This window comes from Lithobates pipiens, unplaced genomic scaffold (genome assembly GCF_037356315.1).
Source record: "Lithobates pipiens isolate NorthernLeopardFrog02 unplaced genomic scaffold, aLitPip1_a1.2 Scaffold_25, whole genome shotgun sequence".
NCBI classification, from domain to species: domain Eukaryota; kingdom Metazoa; phylum Chordata; class Amphibia; order Anura; family Ranidae; genus Lithobates; species Lithobates pipiens.
In genome coordinates this window covers 164,721,650-164,738,217 of record NW_027507787.1, presented here as the reverse complement: position 1 = coordinate 164,738,217, position 16,568 = coordinate 164,721,650, and the positions used below count along the sequence as shown (strand labels likewise).

General features: G+C 42.6%; 1 protein-coding gene across 1 annotated transcript in view; it reads left to right on the top strand.

The window, feature by feature from the left end:
• Nucleotides 1-15,248, top strand: part of CFAP58 (cilia and flagella associated protein 58) — a 109,598-nt gene extending 94,350 nt beyond the window's left edge. Inside the window, exons 16-18 of the mRNA XM_077455088.1 lie at nucleotides 9,229-9,348; nucleotides 10,398-10,531; nucleotides 15,048-15,248. Coding sequence (XP_077311214.1) covers nucleotides 9,229-9,348; nucleotides 10,398-10,531; nucleotides 15,048-15,168 — 375 coding nt within the window. The 3' untranslated portion in view covers nucleotides 15,169-15,248. The remainder of the gene's footprint in view (nucleotides 1-9,228; nucleotides 9,349-10,397; nucleotides 10,532-15,047) is intronic.
• The last annotated feature ends 1,320 nt before the right edge of the window (nucleotides 15,249-16,568 follow it).

Sequence of the window (16,568 nt, the reverse complement as noted above, 5' to 3'; positions counted from 1 at the left end):
ACCATTGTCATTTATACAGTAATCACTGCTATATAAATGCAGTGATTCCTGTGTAAATGACACTGGCAGTGAAAGGGTTAACCAGTGGTTGGCAGTGTAGGGGTTAAGTGTTCCTAGGGGAGTGTTACTAACTGTGGGGGGGTTGGGCTTTCATTTAGTGTACACTGATCTCTGCTCCAATCACATGGAGCAGAGATCAGCGTCACTAGTTGCTAGGCAGAATAGACAAATGTTGTTTACACAGCATTTGCTCTATTCGGCCGCTCCGTGAGACGATCGCGGGGATCCCCGCGGCGATCAAGTCCGCGGGTCCCGCGACTGGACTCACGGGGGTCCCGACCAGCGCGGGAGCGCGCCGCCGGCGGCGCGCTCCCGATGGCAGGGCGGCATCGAATATTGGACGTACCTGTACGCCAATATGCCTGCCCGTGCCATTCTGTCTACGTACATCGTCGTGCGCTGGTCGGGAAGTGGTTAATGGAATCCCAGTCTTATTCCGCGTACACAAGAGCGTAATGTCCGACAGAAAAAGTCTGATGGAAGCTTTTCATCGTATATTGCGATTGTGTGTATGTCTCATCTGACTTTTTCTTTTTCGAAAATTCTGACAGACCTAGAAATGGAACATGTTCTAAATATTTCCGATGGAACCAATTCCTATCGGGAAAAACGCTTGTCTGTATGATGACCCCCCACCCTGCAAAAATGACGCATGCTCTGAAGCAAGTACGAGACGGAAGCTATTGGCTACTGGCTATTGAACTTCCTTCTCTTAGTCCTGTTGTACGTCATCACATTCTTGTGGTTGGACTTTGGTGTGATCATGTGTACGCAAGACAGTTTCAGCAGAATTCCGGTCATGTGTACAGGGCATTAGTCCATAGGGTTCAATATTGAGTTGGCCCACCCTTTGCAGCTATACCAGATTCAACTTTTCTGGGAAGGCCATCCACAAGGTTTAGGGGGGTCTATGGCAGGGGTAGGGAACCTCGGCTCTCCAGCTGTTTTGAAACTACAAATTCCATCATGCCTCTGCCTCATGTGTGTGATTGTTAGGGTCTTGCAATGTCTCATGGGACTTGTCGTTTCAAAACAGCCGGAGAGCCGAGGTTCCCTACCCCTGGTCTATGGAAATGTTTGACCATTCTTCCAGAAGCGCATTTGTGAGGTCAGGCACTGATGTGGACGAGAAGACCTGGCTCGCAGTCTCCACTCTAATTCATCCCAAAGGTGTTCTATCAGTTTGAGGTCAAGTTTCTCCACCCCAAACTCACTCATCCATGTCTTTATGGACCCTGCTTTGTGCACTGGTGTGCACTTGTAAAGGAGACACACTGCTAAACCTTGTGGACAGCCTTCCCAGAAGAGTTGAAGCTGTTATAGCTGAAAAGGGTGAGCCAATTCAATAATAAACCCTACGGACTAAGATGCCAGTAAACTTTATGTACTTGTAAAGGCAGGTGTCCCAATACTTTTGACAATATAGTGTATTTTGAGCTGAGAAATTAGGCCAACGATTGATTTTCCTTCCTGTGGACCAAAATTGCTGAAGTTAATGAGCAGCTGAACTTAGTGAAAGTGTGTTTATCCAACCTAGTTAACTATGTAACCATGTAATCAAAAAACCCAGGCGGCTATTGCCCCCCGTCACAGCTTACCTGTCTGAATCAATCCTCCAGATGTTCTATTGTATCCAAACAAGCAAAACACCAAATCCATTTTTGTCCTTGCACCCTCCAACACATCGTACAAAAACATCCTGTAAATGAAATGCCCGCAGTGACCTATTGAGTGCTTATCAGCGGAGAGTGTTCTGTAACAGCAGAGCGGGCGCAGAGATATGTGCTCGGCGCCCGCACTCAACTGCTGGCAAGGGAGCACTTGCGGGCTTTAATTCTTCTGCCTGTTTGTTGGCCTGCCGCAGTGGCAGAATGAAACGCAGCTCCTGGGGCCTACTCTGTAAACACCGACTATTGTATTTCACCGTCCCCATTCCCAAATCGCCCAGCAAGGATTGTATTAAACAACTTGGCAGGGGCCTGATGCCCTTTAAAAAAAAAAAAAAAAAAAGGACTCCCCTTGCCAACTCATTTTGTTATGCTGTTTCTGCACCACAGTGGATACTACGGCAGGGAGCCGCTTTTCTCTATTCTGCTAATATTGCCCATCATTATTTGGATTTTTGTGAAAAAGCCATCGGATTCAGCACTCTTTGTCTTTCTGGACAATTACTGGCAGCCTAAATGCAATCTCACTGTAAGTGCCCAGTCATTGCCAAGCCTTTCCTCACTCCAATATTCTCATGTCTTTATGTCACATAGGCACGCAATATAGATTGCTATATTTTTTTGCAGCCTGATAATCAATGTCATATTTTTGTCACACTCTCTGAATAAGAACTTCAGCCAATTATTTAAAAAAAAAAACACTTTTATTTCACTTTTACAGAAGTCAATATAGCAAGTGTGCAGTGGGAGGGGGTCTATAAATGGTAAGTCCACCCAAGTGGGGAAACTGTTGGTGAGATGTCTGCACTGATTTTTCAGGTTTGCACATCTGTCTGCTGTAGCCATTATGAAAGGTTTTTTACCATTCCCGCTGGATTTTATTTTATATTATGGAGAATCTAATGGAGGGCAGAGGGGAGCTGGAGTACACAATGGTAGTGAGGAACACGCACAACTCCCAAGTGGACAGGAGGAAAATTAGGGAAGGGAGGTCTAACAGTTGGAGCCTCCAATATCCAAGGGTGGACCTAGCCCAGATAGCAAGCAATTGTGCTGCAAGTTTGAAAATGACTTGCTAAGCTATTGCTAGACTTTCAGGTTTCACAAGTTTGTTGCACATTTGTAGCAAGTCCGCATTGCATGACTCCAGATCAACTTTCTGCAAGTCTGCTGCAAGTTCTGGTTCAGTTTTGTTGTGCAATAGTCATCCCACCACAGGAGGGCACTGTGGCTGAATTTTCATGCTGTAGACTTGCAGGGGTCTTACTGTAGACTCACCACTGCAACTTTGCTGTTGCTAAAGACTTGCCACACACATTTGCTACAAATTGGAAAAATGTCAACTAAAACTTGTGCCTCAAGTGTTCTGCAAGTGTACAACTTGCCAGTGAAAATGTGCAGCAAGTTAACAGACTTACAATGCAACACTGCCACACATTTGTAAAAGTAATCCTTGCTATCTGGGACATTTTATGGGCTCGTTTAGACTTGTGATTGGGAGGGGGGCATTTTTAGTTTGCGGCACACTTTTGCGGCATTAATGGGGTTAAAACAGGAGGTAAGGAGGGGGTCACATTGCCTCCTTACTGCCTGTCAAATTGCGGTTTAGATGCAACTCATTCCAGTGATACAACATGATTTTATTCAGACAAGCCATTTTACCAAGTAGGCTGCTAAGGCTCTCTGCTTAACTAACCCATAGTGCTCTAGAAATCCTTTGTCATGGAATAAATGTTTAATAACCACTTAAGGTCCACTCTATAGCAATTTTACTGCTAGAAGGTGGCACCTGTACGCCAGATCACGTATATATACTCTTCTGGGTAGGGGGCGTGCATGCGCACCGCCGGCGGCTTGCTTCTGCTGTGATTAACAGGTAGATTGCCATTCTGACAGTGCATATTTTTTAGCACTGATCACTGTATTAGTGTCACTGGTCCCCAGAAAGTGTCAGTTAGTGTCAGAATGTCCGCAGCAATATCACAGTCACCTATAAATAAAAATATCCCATAGTTTGTAGATGATATAACTTTTGTGGAAACCAATCAATATATGCTTATTGAGATTTTCTTTTTACCAAAAAAATGTAACAGAATACATATTTCCCTAAATTTATGAATACATTATATTCTTTTCAATGATTTCATTGAATATGTTTTATAGAAGAAAGTAAAAAAAAAATGTTTGCCTTTTTTTGTTTATAGCTAAAAAAAATAAAAAATTGGTGATCAAATACCACCAAAAGAAAGTTCTATTTGTGGGAAAAAGGACATAAATTTGATTTGGGTACAGCGTTGCATGACCACGCAATTTTCATTTAAAGTAACACAGTAATGTATCGCAAAAAATGGCCTGGTCATGAAGGGGGTTCAGAGGTCACGTGGTCAAATACACCTGATTGGGTGTCCTTTCCAAAGTGAAATTTAACCACATTCACTAAGCTCCAGGGAAATTTCCCTACAAAGTGCAAATTCCCTTTGTAAAGGGAACAACAGATTTAGCTTTAGTAAATTGAAGCCTGTGCGTCAATAGCATTTATTTTTCAGATATGTGCTGGCAAGGAAAGTACAGGGGAGAAGGTAGGGGAGGAATTTTCTCTTCCTGATGAACTTATTCCTAGAATTACATCAGATATAGAAATATCAAGGTTAATAAAATTTAATTTTATATGTCAATGTAAAATACTTAGCAATTGAAAAAAATTCCTTTGGGTTTAAAATAAGGATATTAAGCTTTTCTCAAGCTTTTTTTTTTTATGTATATTTCTTTAACTGTAAATTCCAGCTGCAGACCCCATGTGAGAGGAGGCAATGTGCTGGCTATGCAGGAATGGAGGAACGTAGCCTGCTTGATAAATTGTTTTGAGATAGAAGTCAGCAGGTGGTGGACAATATTGAGTGTTTATTTACAGATAACGCTCTCAGCATTTCCCATCATCAAACCTTTTTTGAGAGTGTAGTCGCAGTGTCTTGTAGAGAGATACTACAGGTCGATATTATGGTCTTTTTTGTTTTTTAACCATGCAACCAAACTAAATGTGGCTTATGTAGAGCATGGTTTACCGCCATTGTCCTATGACACACCTACTTTATAGCAGAAAAAGTTCAACAAGTCCCATCAAACCGTATTTCTCGGTATCAAGTACATTATAGGCAACCTACACATCGTTTGTGTATTTGAGACCTTCTTAAATATTGGCTTCCTCCATCGTTTGAGAAATTTTAATTTGGCTTGAAGAGAAGATGTAGTAATTTGAAAGTGGGCCATCAGATATACAGTATATTAGGTAGATTTAAACCCTTGCTCAGGGGTGCTGAACCCAGGGCCATCTGATGTGGCCCGCAATCAATGGGTTGACGACCCACCATCCTAGAGCATTAGAGTGCAGGAAGACAGCAGCGGAGGAACCATGTGTTTGCATAGGGAGCAGGAGCTGCATAAGCCAATGCTTCCTCAGTCCCACACCTGCAAGATATAATAGAAGTCTATGGGTCAGTACAGGTAACCCATAAGAAAGCCACGGATAACATGCAGCGCATCAGGGTGAAAGCAGCCTTATGGGGGAGGGGAGGGCTCAGGACAATAAGATTTTTTTACATTTGCAGTTTGGAGGGCAGTGAAACCCCATAGTTCATTGTGGCCCACGACCGGTTACCAAACCACCTAAGTGGCCCTCGCTCTTCAAAACATTGAGGACCCCCGTCCTAACTGAATGACACAGCAGTGTGTATCCTAATCCTATCCTTGCCATTTTTCTTTTTAATAAAATACCTAAATTACCTTTATTCAGAGATATCATTACTATACAAGATTTATTTAGCACCAACAGTTTGCACAGCGCTTTACAAAGTAAAGTGATTACAGTACAGTTGCAATAGAAGAGGTTTAGGAGGGCCCTGCTTGTTAAAGGCTATAATCTAAAGGAGGGGGCAAGTGATAAAACAGGCAGTAACTGTGAGAAATTGGTTGTTTAATGTGTTTTTTAGAAGTGGGCTAGGTTTGCCCAGGGCAGGACTTACCATTGGGCTTGACTGGGCTCAAGCCCATGGGCCCCGCCCAATAGGGGGCCCTGCAGAGGTACATAGCCAAGTGTACTCGGCTCGGCTACGCTCACAGTCCCCCCCTATGATGGACATAACACAGGGACTGGGCGTGACTGTGAGCCGAGCTGAGTACTCTCGGCTACGTTCGGGACTGTGAGAGGACCCGAGAGCCACCAAGAGGACCCGAGAGGCCTCGAGAGGACCCGAGAGCCGCCAAGAGGACCAGAGAGCCACCAAGATACACAGGACTCTGTATCTCGGCGGCACCATTTTTAAACTTCAAGACTGCAATGACAAGGCTGCAATTGACACTGACAAGGCTGCAATGACACTGGACAAGGCTGCAGATGGATGGGCAAGGCTGCAGATGGACACTGATAAGGCTGTATTGATGGGCATTTAAATGTAAGTTTTTTTCCCTTAAACTTCCCTCTTAAAAGTTTTTTTCCTTAAAATTCCCTCCTAAACATTATACGCTGATAAATACGGTAATGTATAGAACGTAGGGCCCCAAAGTGACTCAAGCCCTGAACCATACTCAGCCTCAACACTAAAAAGGGCTGTGCACACCTGCAACATCAGTGTGCTGGTTATCTGCAAAACCTGGACTCAGGATTGAAGGCTTCATCCCTCCCAAGCCTCTGTGAAGCCTCTGGGCTCCAGGACCCACACCAGGTTCTACCAGTCTTTGAGAAAACTGAAAATCCAGTTTCCACTGTATGACACAAGCACCCTGGAGCCCCTCAATATGCATCAATGAGAATCATGGGTAACCCCTAACCCTTCTCAAACTGTCACAGGGCACCATGTCAATGCGTATAGCTGTGTACAGTTATTAACTTCTAGAGGAAGCTGTACATAGCACCTGTGTGCCTGTTGACAGGAAAATATGCTGAAATTTACACTGTACAGTGAGAGACAGCCGTGTGCATGAGCTAAGGTTACCAGATTTTCAAATGAAATCCAGGGACATCCTACTGACCGTGTCCAGAAACCCACACCCTCATTTGCAGCCAGACCCACAAAACCATACCCCCCATGTCATCATGGAGTCTCCCTCAACTACCAGTTCCTTTGTGTCTTCAGCACGTGGCTGTTCATGTCCTGTTTCCCTCCCTCTATTTCCTGTAGCCTCACTTCCTGTCCTGAGCTCATGAACCAGTCATACCAGTTCATTAGCTTTTGAATAGGGGAAGCCCAGCCTCTAAAAGCAACAAATGCACTCATATATCTATGCTAAAAATCACTAAAATAGCCATAACAACACACTCCTGGGGATAAACCTGGGAATGTCCATTTTCTGGGAACAAACCCCTCAGTACAGACACTGTCGGCGGGAAACTGAGACACATGACAACCATAGCATGAGCCCTCAAATGTATTTGTATACTGTTGTGACTCCTTCACTGGAAGCACCAGAACCCAGTCATTAAGATCTGTTGAATCATATGGTGAATTCCTCTTGTGTGTTTTCTATGTCAAAACAGGAACACGGATTCCATTACACCCCACCTTCTCCCTGCCTTCCTTCCCTGGGCTGTCAGAACTTTTCACAGAGCTGATGAAACAAATGACGCCAGTGTTTTGCTCTTTTACAGGCAGAAGAGAGAATAATGGACGCTTTATAAAAGTGGTTTTGTCAGCAATGTCTTATTTAGAAGAGAGGAGATTTTATAGATTTCCCTCCCTCTTCTTAATAAAGTTGTTTTCACATTTCCTCTTTTCCACTTGAATTGCATTCACTTCGCATTCCTCATTTTCTCATTTGGAGCTCTTAATAGAAAACTTGTTTTCAAATTCCAGCATCTAAAGCAGACCTATAAGCATATACCCTCAATTCTGATCATACGCTTATGCCCCGTACACACAGTCGGATTTTCTTGACATTCACAATTTCCGACCAATTTTGTGTGGCCGTGTGTATGCAAGACAAGTTTGAGCCAACATCCGTCGGAAAAAAATCATGGATTTTGTTGTCGGAACGTCCGATCATGTGTACAGGGCATCAGGGTGGAAATACATCTTTGCTTGCCAGTAAGAGTTGATAAATTGTGCGTTTTAACACACCCTGCCAAAACACAAGATTTGTGTTGTGGTGCCATATATAATGAATGGTAAATGGCACCCAAATGTACTTTGCATATGCGCCAACTGTACATTTCTGTCACTATCTTAAAAAAATTAAAGGTTCCTGCCAAGTTTTCCATGTGTTGTGGTGTGTTGGTGGCTCATTCAAAATTAATGGACTACCTTAACACAATGCACATTATTGCACAAATTAACATGCTATTAATGTGTATGAGGTAATGCACTACACAAATGTGAAGGGTAAGGGGATGGGGGAAACTGCTGCATCAGACTCCCACACCCTGGTCTTGTGACCAAATGCTGAAGCATTAGTGAAATGATTTTGGTCATAGTGCCTTAGGACAGTTTCAGGAACAGCCAGTCAGCACTGTTGTGACAATCCCAGATGTTACCCTAGCACAGGGCTTGACAAATTTGCTTTCAATCTAGGAGCCAGCTAAAAGTTAGGAGCCAGTATTTCAAATCAGCGCCCAGAAAAAAGGGAGAAAGAAAGAGAAAAGAAGGCAGAGAGAGAGACAGAGAAAGATAAAGAGAGGGAGAGAGATAAAGAGAGAGAGAAAGAAAGAAAGAAGATAAAGAAAGAGAGAGAGAAAGATAAAGAAAAAAGCGAGAAAGGGGAAAAAATAATGAAAGAGGAAAAAAAGAGGAAAAAAATAAAATAAAAGAGAGAGAGAAAAAAAAAGAATGAAAGTGTGAGAGAGAGAGAGAGAAAGAAAGAATGAAAGAGAAAGGAAATGATAGAGAGAGAGAAAAAATAATGAAAGAGAGAGAGAGAGAGAGAGAGAAGAGAATGAAATGGAGAGAGAAGGAAAAAAAGAGAATGAAATAGAGAGAAAAAAGAGAGAGAGAGAATGAAAAAAAGAATGAAAAAGAGAGAGAATGAAAATGAGAGAGAGAAAAAGAGTGAAAAAGAGTGAGAGAGAGACTGACTCAGTCAGATGTATATATGTCCAGTGAGGTCCCCTCAGCTCCATGGTGTGTACAGAGAAATCCTCCAGAAGTGTGGCACTCTCCCACCTCCACCTTTCCCACATACACCTAGAACACAGGCTGCTCTGCTCCCACACACATGTCTATGGGGGTTGAGGCACCCACACCCAGCCAGTAAGGTAAGCTGTGCCACCCAACTATTTGTAGGTGGTGCCCTTCCCTCAGCCGGGGCAGTATGGTCTTGGTTTACACTCCCCCCCCCCGCGCAGGGGCTGATGAACCAGTGACACCCAGGCAAGCAAGCTGGAGTAGTGGGACGGGGAGCGTCTGCCACATGGAAATTTGTGCCGAGCCCAGGCCTGGACCACCAGCCCCACACCTGCATGTTTATTTAAAATTATTAAAAGTGATGGTAATTTATAATTCTTTTTATCTTCTAGGAGAAAGAAAAGCTCTATGTGGAGTTAAAGCTCATTTTAGCACGACAACCGGGACCAGAAGCTGCTGAGCAACTGCAAATCTATCAGCAGACACTACGGGAAAAGACAAAACAACTAAAGGCAAGGAGTCGCCAGCATGTGCATACCTCATATGTATGGCTGTAAATTTTCCAGCTGCAAAAAATAGGGAACAAACGCCAGGTTTTTGTGGTTGCGAAGCAGCCATCTTGCGATCCTTAATGGCCTCAAACTCTCTTCATGTTGGAAAATGCAGAAGAATATGAGGGATTAAAGTCTGGCCTTAAGTAATGCTTTCTCACTGATGGCAAGTCATTCTCATAAACCTTTTTTAGGTGCAAGTGGTTTGCTTAAAATAGCTAACTAAACTTTTCAGCCAGTATGGTCAGCTCAGTTCTAAAGGCTTGATGGGTTTATCTGGAGCCATCTATGTTTGTCTACGTCCAATATTATAAATTTTTTATATACTTACAGTATATGGGCAAAAGGTTGTGGATACCTGACCATCACCCCTGTATGAGCTTGTTGGGTGTATAAAATTAAACACAGCCATGCATTTGCTTTTATCATACAACCTAGCAGCATTTGCCCAAACTTGTGGGAACAGTTTTGGGAAGGTTCTTTTCTGTTCCAGCATGACTGTGCCCTGTGCACAAAGCCAGCTCCACTGTGGAAGATTTTGGGTGGGCCTGCACAGAACCCTGACCTCAACCGTACTGAACATCTTCGGGATGATTTGGAACAACAACTGTAAGCCAGGTCTTCTTATCCAATATCAGTACTTAACCTCACAAATGTTCTAATGACTAAATGGGTATACTGTATATCCTTGCAGACACAAACCAAAATCTTCTGGAAAGCCCTTCCAGAAGAGTGGACGAAAGGGGGACAATTCCATATTGTTGCCCATGGTTTTGGAAGGGGGTGCACGCTTGTGTGTGTGCTGTTCTGGTGTCTACAAACACTGGTCTTGTAGCTTATTTAACCTTAAAGAGGAATAGTAATTACAAACAGTGTTTTGTTAATATGAAGTCTTGTTTACCCCAATTGTTGCATCTGCATGGAGTCCGTTAATGATTTTGTGGCACCATTTGTGTATAGTTACAGCCATTAGTACTCACAAAGACATCTCTCATTTTACTTGTTTGTAGGCTCTGTCATCAGAAGTGAACATGTACGAATCTCAGAGTCAGGAATATAAGTATGAGGTTGAGAGACTGGCCAATGAGCTTCAGAATGTGAAGAAGAAATACCTTGCCCAAAAACGCAAAGAGCAACAAGCCAGGTAATGGTGTTTCTTGTATTGTTTCCTTTATAAATACAGTCTGCACCACCGGGTAGATCAGAAAGTGACTGGCTGAAACAAGACTTTTCACACAAGGTAATCCTCTGAAGTGGACCTATGCTTTGCCCAAGCATGGTAAAGCAGTAGGGTCACTTAAATGCCCTCCTAACCTCTTGCATTTACCTTCCCTTTGCTGCCCAACTGGCCCAAGTGCAGGGATCATGTGATTTACTCCCTATCTTGTCATGCTTTGAAATTATGAATGGAAGGTACTAGATCCAAATGTTGGTTCAGATTTAATGAATGTGAAGTGTAACCAGTGGTGTAGAGTACACTGGCTTTTGCTTAGCAGCTTTCTGTTCAAGAAATTGTATTAAAATTTTTCAAATGTTTCATACATTAGGATGGATGTACAGGACAGTGGAAAAGTGTTACACGGGTGTGAAAAAATGCTGTAAATGAAGAAAGATTTCAGAAATAGAAGTGTTAATAGTTTATTTTTATTAGTTAACAAAATGGAAAGTAAATGAATAGAAGAGAAAGCCAAATGAAATCAATATTTGGCATAACCACCCTTTTCCTTCAAATCAGCATTAATTCTAGGTATACTTGCACACAGTTTTTGAAGGAACTTGGCAGGTAGGTTGTTTCAAACATCTTGGAGAACTAACCACAGATCTTCTGTGGATGGCACCTGCCCCAGATCCTTCTGTCTCTTCATGTCATCCCAGACAGACTCCATGGTTTTGAGATGAGGGCTCTGTGGGGGCCAAACCATCACTTCAGAACCTCTTGTTCTTCTTTACACTGAAGATATTTCTTAATAACATTGGCTGTATGTTTGGGGTCGTTGTCCTGCTGCAGTATAAATTTGGGGCCAATCACACATCTCCCTGATGGTAGGGCATGATGGATAAGTATCTGCCTGTATTTCTCAGCATTGAGGACACCATTGATCCTGACCAATTCTTCAATTTAATTTGCAGAAATGCAGCCCCAAGCTTGCAAGGAACCACCATGCTTCACTGTTGTCTGCAGACACTCATTATTGTGCCGCTGTCCAGCCCTTCGCAAACAAACTGCCTCCTGCTACAGCCAAAAATTTAACAATTTGACTCATCAGTCCAGAGCACCTGCTGACGTTTTTTTGCGCCCCAGTTCCTATGTTTTCCTTCATAGTTGAGTCGCTTAGCCTTATCTCCACATCCTATGCAGACATCTCCTTGACTATGATTTCGTAGTCAGCCAGTTTATGGTCACCCGTATGCTGGATACACATGGTCCAGCAAAAGCAAGCAGTGTATCTGGTTTTATACGCAATTTAAAAAAATGTTTCTTAGAAGTGTCATAATGGGATCTTTAAATAGTCAAAGCTGATTAATATTACAAATATCACAAAAGAAGAATTTGTTTTCTGTTGTTATAAATAATAGTGGTGGTGTTGCCCCTAGCAATAGATTCAAGTGAAAGTCTACAATTCTATTTTTTTTTTTGAGCCCCCCCCCCCCCCCCCAATACAAATATATGCCTGATCTTCACCCTTTCTGAACTCGATCAAACCTCCCATCAAATCATTCTCTGTAGCTATTACCTTTTGTACCACCACCCCCTCCCTTTAGAATGTAAGCTTTACGAGCAGGCCCCTCCTGTACCTTTTGTATTGAACTGTACTGTAATTGTGTTGTCTCCCCCTATACATTGTAAAGCGCTGCGTTGGCGCTATATAAATTGTGTATAATAATAATAACTCCAGTATTGGCCCTGACTTCCTTTTAAGCCCAGGGTTGACAGTCCTCTTCAGAGCAGAATGGTACTCTCACCAAAAAGTTAATTCCAAAATGCCATATGCAAAAAAACTCATATGCAAAAAAAAAGTTTTGAACAATAATAATAATGTCCTTGTAAATATATGTAATGTGTCTCTTCACATTCACTTCTTTTAATTTCACCAGGTGTATATTAGTGATACATGCTGTTCTTAATACACTGTGCTATTCTTAAATAATGTGCACCACCACTTAAGTTAAGGGGGGGGTGGGGCACTAACCAGATGGCTTTGGGCCACTGGGACCCTCACTGCTTTTGAGGATTTTTGGTCTTTATGTTCGGTATATCCTGGACATCTGCTTACTTAACTTTAACCTTTAGCATTTCCGCCAGGATTATCTCATAATGAGAAAACAATACCCGATAATCGTGCAATATGTTTATTAAAATAGGCTAATCAGATAAAAAATAGCAAATATAAAATAGCAAATATAGAATAGCAATGCACTCAAATTTACTTGTGCCCTGGAGAGGCACACACTATGCGGAGCCTTGTATAATACAATTATCGCCACCGCCCATGTCTCTGAGCTGACGTGCGTTCCACCTGGGCATGAAGTCAGTGGAGACTCAAAACTTCCGCCACTATTCAGACCATTCAAGCGGAAGTTCAGAGTCTCCACTGATGTCACATCCGGCCCAGGTGGAACGCACGCTGGGTCAGAGACACGTGCGTTGGCGATAATTGTATTATACAGGGCGCCGCATAGTGTGTGCCTCTCCAGGGCACAAGTAAATGTGCATGCATTGCTATTTTATATTTTATTAGCCTATTTTAATAAATATATTGCACGATTGTCGGGTATTGTTTTCTCATTCTGAGATAATCTTGGTGGAAACATTAAAGGTTAAAGTTAAGCAAACAGATGTCCAGAATATATCAAACATAAAGACCAAATATTCAAAAGCGGTGAGGGTCCTGGTGGCCCTAAGCCATCTGGTGAGTTGTCCCACTTACCTTAGGTGGTGGTGCACATTATTTAAGAAGAGTACAGTGTATTAAGAATAGCATGTATCACTAATATACACCTGGTGAAATTAAAAGAAGTGGATTTGAAGAGACATATTACATATATTTACAAGGACCTAGTTATTATTATTATTATTGTTTAAAACTTTTGTTTTTCATCAATAGAGTTCCTCTACTTATGAGTCTTTCTTTATATCGTATTTTGGAATTGTTTGACACAAGAGTTTTTTTGCATATGGCATTTTGGAATTAACCTGTTGGTCATTTATTTGGCTTTGATTCACTTTGATTGCATGAATTCAAATACACACTTATGATGTTTTAACACATAGCCAGCACCCCAATACATGGAGTATATATTTATAGATTTTGGGCATTAGCCCAAAATTTAAGGCAGTGGTTAATTATTGTTAGAAATTGCACATTGGGGGCGCCGTTTTAAATTTACATTTCTAGTCGCAGAATGATACTCCATCATGCTGCCCACTTCCTGTGAGCCCAGCCTGTCATGTGCAAGTCTCCCTGGGAGGTGCGTCACCCCACAGGCTGGGCTAACAGTGCTCCAGGACTGAGCAGTGCTCATGCAAGTGCCTCGCAGTCCCTGAAGAATGCCCACCAGAAGCAGGAGAATAAATTGCTATGTCGTCACCAGACATGAAGACTTGAAGAAAAAAGGTATGTATGGGGGTTTTAGAAATTCTGCTCAAGATCAAGTTCACTTTGTTAAAAGTATGTTTTCTTAGTACAAAATTCTCAGTCTATGTTAAATAGTACATTTTCCTTCCACAACAGCAGTGAAACATCTGCTTACAAGAATCCTTGAATGCATAATTAGCAGAGATTAATGAACCTAAAGAAGCATATTGATAATGGTGTAAGCGTATTATGTGGCTGCATGGGGGAGACGAGGCTGCGGGGTAATGTGATTTAATCAAACACAATGTAGATTAAATTTATGCAGTGATGGGTCAGGCTTACTGCACGAAACTGGTGACAAGGGGGGTAACTGATTTTGGTTGTCTCTTCATTGTTATGGTTTCTGTTTCACGTCATCTATAAACCAAGGCATGAGAAAGCAAGTTTAAAGGTTAGTTTACACTAACGTTGCCCTCTGAAGAGCGATTCAAATGTGGAGCAATTTGACAGATGGTGAGGAGACCTCCTATTGCCTCCTCACCATCTGCTTTAATCCCTTGAACCCCACACTAGCATTCCACAAGCTCATGCAATGCACATGGTTGCAAGGTGGTTATGGAGTGCCCCTATTTAGTTGAATGGGCCACATACAGTGGGCAGTACTGCCCACTGAACACGACGGTGGTGATCATTTTTGCTCTGGCATATGCCTTTGCAGCTAAATGCTCAACTTTGTGGTTTTTCCTTTCCCCAATCACTAGTAAAAAAGAGACCTTACTGAAGAGCAGCATGTCATTTTAAAATAAGGAGCTGCAGACATTCCAACCAAATTACAAGTTTCCATTAAATCCTTAAAGCTGAACTCTGGGCAGACAACATTTAATTGAAATATTCTTCTCAATGATCACACAAGACCACTTTGTAATCCAGTTTGTATGCACCAAATTGTCTTTTTGCCAGATCTCTCGGAAATCTGAGAACATATACTTTTATACTGAACATATATTGTTCTTCTTTAATATGCATAAATTAATTTACTTGTTTTTTGGGGGGTATTAACGCCACTATCTTTTCTCTGTTTAGGGAAAAGGAGAGAAGTATGATGGACACAGACCCACAGTATCTTCAGCCGCAAAGAATGGATGTGCCCCGATTTACAGGAGGGGGATTCCCCCTCAGCCATGCCCCCAGAATTTCATCCTAAATTACCTTCTTATGTTTTACATTTCATTTACTCTATTCTTTTGAGCTATCCCAATAAATATGACCAGTCTGATAACTGCATATACATCTCACTTTAAGATGGCTTTCACACCAAGCTGCCCATATCGTCGGCGGTAAAACGGCGCTATATTTAGTGGCGTTTTACCGTCGGATTCGCAGCGCATGTCTGCCGCTAGCGGGGCGCTTTTACCCCCCGCTAGCGGGCTGAGAAAGGGTTAAAACCACCCACAATACACCGCAATATCTGCATTTTTGCAGCACTGCCCCATTGATTTCAATGGGGAGCAGTGGTGGAGGAGCGGTAAAAGCACCGCTCCTTCACCACTCCAAAGAAGCTGCTGTCAGGACTTTTCCTGACGTCCTGCCAGAGCACCGCTCCACGGGCTTTCACACTGGAGACAACGGAGCAGCAGTATAAGGGCAGATTGCAGGTGCTATAGCACCTGCAAAACGCCCTCGGTGTAAAAGGGGTCTTATAGCCAAATACACTACAGTATATATGCAAAAGTTTGATCATCACTATCATGGGCATCTGACCATCACTTTCATGGTCATCTGACCACCACCATCATGGAAATCCAAATTCATAACCAAGTGTATAAAATCAAGCACATCTTTATTGACAAACATTAGCACACAAAGATATTTTAGACAATTATGTGTTTCAAGCCTTGTGGTACTAGTTTGGTGAAGGCCCTGTTCCAGCATGACTGTGCTCCTGTGGACAAAGCCAGCCAAATAAAGACTAATGGGTTTGAACCCAGAACTTAGCTTTCATTGCTGGGCCAATGAGATTAGGTCATTGTCATTGGCCAAAATGTGGTCATATTAGGTCAATGATATTGCAAGCATCAACTCCCCTTTGTATACATTCAACTACAGGTAGGGGGGGGGGGGGATCTCTCCCCTGCTGCTCTTTGGTCCAGCATTGACAGCTAACTTCTGGATTCAGATCGAGCCCAAGCTCATCCCTAATAAAGACATGTTTTGCCCAGTTTGGTGTGGAGGATCTTAAGTGTCCTGCACAGAGCCCTGACTTCAACACTACTGGACATCTTTGGGATAAATTGGAAAGCCAATTGTGAGTCAGGTCATCTCACCCAACATCAGTAGCAGACCTAAAAAAAATATTTTGGCTGAAAGAAAATGTAGCAACATACCTTACATCATTATCATTTCCTGTCCACTTCTATGTGCAGTCCTTGCAACATAATAAACCTTTGAACATTTAATGCCTATATGGTGGCTAAGCTGCCATGCAGGGTCGCCCTGGAGGCCTAGCCTAGTCACCTGGATATGTGGACTCCTGACCAGTACTGCATCTTTACATGCCTCTTGGTGCTGTGCTTGGGGGACGCATACAGTGTGCTTGGGGGGACA